We start from the raw sequence: 5557 nt of genomic DNA on the forward strand, positions 1-5557 counted from the left end.
AAAGGCGAGGCTCACCACCCATTTATCCCTCCGCCTTTCAATTAGCCCCACATGTGATTATCGGCCAGGTTGGCACAATTAACTAACTCACTCCCTGTCTCTCTGCCTTCACCTTCCTGCCGGTGAGTCACCCTGAGCCCTGTGAGCCCTGTGAGGTAGCCACCGCCATTGGATCCACAAGACTGCACCCACTGGCCAGTGATGTTCCAACAGTCTGCCTCGTTGCATGAGGCTGTGTGAGTCTGAAGAGGGACTTATGGACCAGTATCAGACTTATGGACTTGATCTGGACCGAGCTGGGATGTTTGCTTGATGTGTAATTACTTCTTGGTGGAAAGCTCTTTCCTAGACAGAGATAGGGGTCTCTGAATTTGTTTCTCTAGTCAACCAGGCCTCACACACACTCTAAGCAGAGAAGGCGAAATTCAGATGGGCACCTGACAGCCTCTCAGAGACTTAACAAGCTCCTAATTAAGAGTTCTTTCCCCCAGGATTTCCATCATTGATGGCCTATTAGTATCTCCTTAGAGTTGATCGATGTAAGACCGTACCCTGAGTTTTCGAAAAATAATCAGACTTAAGCAGTTCCCAAACTCAGGCCCGGGCTTATTCTCTCAAGATTTTAGTAAAAGAAATTGATTCACAAATACGGAAAATCTGGGGCAGTGCGAGTACTACTTGTGTGGCACGAGGTCTTCTCTGGATGTTACCCTTATTATATGTCTCATCATTCACTCTCCCATGACAGGGGAGGGGTGAGGGCTCATGTGATCAACCGATTCAATCCCTGGACTCACCTTGACTGTTATCAGACTACAGGTATGTGGATTTAGGAACCATCTATATAGTGCCCTTTTCTTCAGACTGGGGAGGCATCTGCCCTCTCTCAGTCTTGTCTGAGGGCATACAGGGAAGGTTGCCTTCTCTTCAGATGGGAGATTGTTTTCCTCCACCCAGTCTCATAAACCAAGGTAAGTGAGAGAACCAGAGAGCAAAGAACCCAGGTAAAAACAAGATACAAAGACAAGTAGCTGGGGACTTTCACCTCCCAATAGCTTACCTGGGACAGAACAAATCTAAGGGTGGGAAACTGAGGAACAGGAAGGGAGTGTATGCTGGCAAATTCTTTATTATATTTAATAAGCCGGGGGGGACGGGGGACCTGGGAGGCTAGGATTCTGGGTGGAGGGAGGCCTTCACATTTGTGAGTTGGAGATGAGTCCCAATCCCATTCTCATCACTAAGGTGAATCCCTACAATGCCCTCCCATCGTTGTGCTGCCTTAAAGCGACCTCTTCCGAGCACATGGCTGATTGCTATCTGGCCTGCAGCTTTATCTGTAGGGGCAGATGTGTTGCAATTGCTCTCCCTGCTCAGGGGACAGTCACTCCCCCCTACCTGCCCCCAGCACTGGTGTCAGGTTACTCCTCCAATGAGCTCAGGGACCTCTAGGGTTAAGTAACAGCCCACTTCATTACCTATGTGGTTACCTGTAATTATAGGGGCTTGCATGCTCTGAGACTATATAAATCGATGTGAGAATACATTCTCTCTCTCTCTTTCTCCCAGACCTGGTTCCTGACACCATGGAGGAGGTGAGCACCCCAAAACTTTTGTCTGCCTCTTAATTTCTTCCCCTCAACGACACAATGGTCCCTTCGGACCCATCCACAGGTGGGCTGGATCCCACACCAAATGAAGACAAATGCAGATGTTGACTCTCCATCCCAGATGAGCCCCCAAATGTGACATTCTGTCCTGCGGAGGAATGCCATATCCCCGTTGCCAGGCTGGTTATCCTCGGGAAGGTGGGGTAGGGGCTCGGGAACTAGACTGGATTGTAAGATATAAGCCACAGATAAGCCAAACTCACACACTCACGTACCTCGGCAAAGAGCTAAGCGCAGTTTTGTTTTGTTTTTCATATTTAAATCATTTTATTGGGGGCTCGTGCAACTCTTACCACAATCCATACATCAGTTGAATCAGGCATGTTTGTACATATGTTGTCTTCATTCTTTTCTAGACATTCACTTTCTATTGAGCCCTTGGTATCAGCTCTTCCCCCCACCCCCCCAAGAACAGGTTTATTTCAGCACAGAAGAGAGACACTTCAAAGAGGAATGAAGCGGGCCCCCTTACCAGGCGAGGAGGACTCTCGAGTGAGGGGAATAGCCATTGTTTTTAACGGCACAGCCAAAAGGGTGGGGGCTGCAGCTTTCTCCTTGGGCCTCTTCGTTTGTCCTGGGTCCAGACAGGGAACTGGCCAGATGGCCATGGTCCTTGGCGACGCCTGGAGGTCAAGCTGCTGCTTCCTTGACATTAGGAATATGGGGGTGGGGCTGGGGCTGGGGCTGCAGACCAAAGCCTGGTGCTGAGACGTGGAGGCCTCCTCCACCCCAACAGCCTCCCTGCTTTGCACCCCAAGCCCTTTGGAAGCAGTGACGTTTGCATTGCTTTTGTTCCTTCTCCCCTTCTTCAGAGCACCAATGGGATAATAAATGCACAAGGTATTTTGCGTTCCCCTCCTACGGGGACACTCATGTTTTGGGGGGGGGGCTGTTTAGGGGTATCTAAGACTTCGGGGTTTGGATTTAATGGACCTTATCAACATGAAGGTGGGGGGGGGGCGGGCAGACTCTGGGAGAAATAAGATGCATCTCGGGGAGCTTCTGTTGGCATCTGAAGGGTTTAGCGTGTAGCACCGGCAGGGAGGCTGTTGGGGTATGGAAGGCCTCAAAGTCTCCACACCAGGTTTTGGCCCTTAACACCAGCCCCGCTCCCATACATTATAATAATGGAACTTTTAAGCAAGGGAAACACTTGTGACCACCCACGTGCAGCTGGAAGGAGGGGTGGGGCACTCATCTCTCTGTATCAGACGAGGGCCCTAACTGACCAGCTGCCTAGGTCAGCTCGGCTGTGTTCTGCACTGAGGCACAGAGAGAGTAAGTCACCTGGCCAATGCCAACCGGCCAGGAAGTGGCCAACCCTTCCTGCCCCACACTTCCAGAGACTGGAGAGCAAGGGGGGTGGAGCCAGCAGAACTAAGGGCCCTTCTCCAGGGCCTGCCCCAGGTCGGCTGCCATCCCCACCCACTCTGGAAGGAAGGCTGCCTTGGGCTTGAAGACCAGCTCAAAGGGGGAGCCGGGCAGGGTGAAGTTGGCCAGGTAGATGGTGTCGCCCCCCGCGAGGTAGGCAGCCCAGAAGCCGAAGGTACCAATCGTGATGACCGTGTGGTTACACTGCGTGAGCAGCGCCAGGTCCCTGGCGGGCGAGCCTTGCAGGCCGGTGCCTGCAAACACCACATCCCCCTGGGAGCTGTCGATGTTCCCATGACACCAGGCCATGTCGTCGCTGGTCACCACGAAGACCGGGGCGTGGTGGCGGGCCCGGAACCAGTCCAGGGCCCGCTGCAGGTAGCCGCGGTCGGCTAGCACGCCTTTCCACACCCGCGGCATGACGCGCACGTAGTCGCCCCGACGCACGTGGACCCCTATGAAGGTGGCCGGCCGCGGCCGCCGCGCCGCCAGCCGCCCGAGGAAGCGCTGGGCCCGGCGGCGCAGGTGCTCGTGCAGCGTGAACTCGCGCAGGATGTCGGCGCGGAGGTGGTGGTAGAAGGTCCAGGAGCAGGGGTAGCCCGTGAGGCGCACGTAGCGGCCCGAGATGTGGCGGTAGCGCTCCTCCATCCAGTCCTGCAGCGGGTAGTCCTCCCACGCGATGCTGCTGGCCACGGCGCGGTGCAGGGCCGGGAGGGAGATCTGGAAGATGGGCGCCAGCACGCTGTGCATCTGCGCTGGGATGAAGGCCGCCTGCCCGTTCAGCTTGGCCAGGGCGTACAGCGTGGCGTACTGGCCCATGTGGTTCCCCAGCCGGCCTCTGGAGTTTATGGTCCACGCGCCCTCTTGAGAGACGTGCTCTTGGACCAGGAGCACGGGAGCTGGGTGCGCCCAGGGGGCGGGCACCGAGGCCAGGCGCAGGTGGCAATGGAAGACGGTGGACAGCGAAAAGACAAAGAGGAGGAAGTAGACCGTGGAGCAGGCGGGGCACGCGCTCCGCAATCCTCCTGAGGCTGCGGGGAAGAGAGAGGGTTGTGTCCTGAAGGGTGGCTCGGGGTGGGGCTCACGCATTCACTAGTCCTAATCATCCAACCATCCATCCATTCATTCATTCATTCCCTCCATCCCTCTAAGCAGATCTAGAGCAACTGGGGATGTAGACTCTCAGATACTCGTGTGGGGTAACAGCCCCCACGACTGAACAGGTCCAAGGGGCGGTTGTGTGATTGAGGGGTAAAATTACAGAAACTTCAGACAAGATAAAAGTATGCTATCGCTCACCCCCGGGACAGCCGTGATCTCAGTAGCCAGGTCCACGCAGAGAGAATATATGTCTAATCACCGCTTAGAGACATTTTGTGGGATGTGAAAAACTCCCTGGCTACATCATAATGGGAAGCGGTTGTACAATAGCATATGTCTACAGGAAGGGCACAAGCTAGGGGTGTACATGCAATAGGAAGGGGAGGCACTAGGGGTACACATATGACAAAATGGGTGGACCCTGGATTCAAGAAGGCAGCCTAACCCTGGTCCCCCTTGAGTGGGCTTGACCTCGTCTCTGGGCTCTCCTTCAGGGGAGCAATCCACTATGCTTAGCAGCAGGGAGTGGGACAGACTATAGAGTCTGCTTGCTCTAGATGGCTGATACCCTCAGGGAGATGACCTTTAAGCAGCTGACCTCCAAGTGTACTGTCATTTACCATGTGTCATATAATATGGGTGGTGGGGGACGACAATCTGGGGAAAAACCATTCTGAATCCCACTCACTGGTGCTGTAGAGCTGGCCTGACTCACAGCCAGTTGACTGAAACACTGCCCGGCCCGGCCTTTGCCCGCCTCACAATTGCTACGTTTGAGCCCATTGTTGCAGCCACTGCGTCAATTTATCTACTGTGTCCAGGGTCTTCCTCTTGTTCGCTGCCCCTCTACTTTACTAAGCATGATGTCCTTCCCTAGGGACTGGTCTCTCCCGATAACATGTCCAAAGTTCCTAAGAGGAGGTCTTGCCATCCTGGCTTCTAAAGAGCATTCTGGCTGTACTTCTTCCAACACAGGTGTCTGGGTTCTTTTGACAGACCCTGGTACTTTCGATATTCTCCGCCAGCACCATAGTTCAAATGCATGAACTTGCCGACAGCTGACCGCATTTTACCTCTCCATACAGGCATCTCATAGGATTCGATCTGGAGTTACCGCAGAGGAGGGCTGCATGGCGATTAAAGCATCTATTGGTGGAAGCCAACAGGGTCCATTTGAAGTCTTCTTTAAAAAAAAAACATTTTATTGGGGGCTCATACAACTCTTATCACAATCCATATATACATCAATTGTATCAAGCACATTTGTTATCCTCATCATTCTCAAAATATTTGCTCTCCACTTGAGCCCTTGGTATCAGCTCATTTTTCCCTCCTCCCTACCTGCTCCCCCCCTCCCCACGACCCCTTGATAATTTATAAATTATTATTGTTTTGTCATGTCTTACATTGTCCGA

The 5557-nt window shown here is 53.4% G+C and overlaps 1 protein-coding gene across 1 annotated transcript in view; it reads right to left on the bottom strand.

Moving 5' to 3' along the window:
• Positions 1-2947: 2947 nt before the first annotated feature.
• The window catches only part of LOC101648281 (galactoside 2-alpha-L-fucosyltransferase SEC1-like), a 19694-nt gene continuing 17084 nt past the window's right edge, over positions 2948-5557 (bottom strand). Inside the window, exon 3 of the mRNA XM_045292921.1 lies at positions 2948-4072. Coding sequence (XP_045148856.1) covers positions 3048-4072 — 1025 coding nt within the window. The 3' untranslated portion in view covers positions 2948-3047. The remainder of the gene's footprint in view (positions 4073-5557) is intronic.

Source organism: Echinops telfairi, unplaced genomic scaffold, assembly GCF_000313985.2.
Source record: "Echinops telfairi isolate 266 unplaced genomic scaffold, ASM31398v2 ScPeMD7_655;HRSCAF=1070, whole genome shotgun sequence".
In the NCBI taxonomy this organism is placed as follows: Eukaryota; Metazoa; Chordata; class Mammalia; order Afrosoricida; family Tenrecidae; genus Echinops; species Echinops telfairi.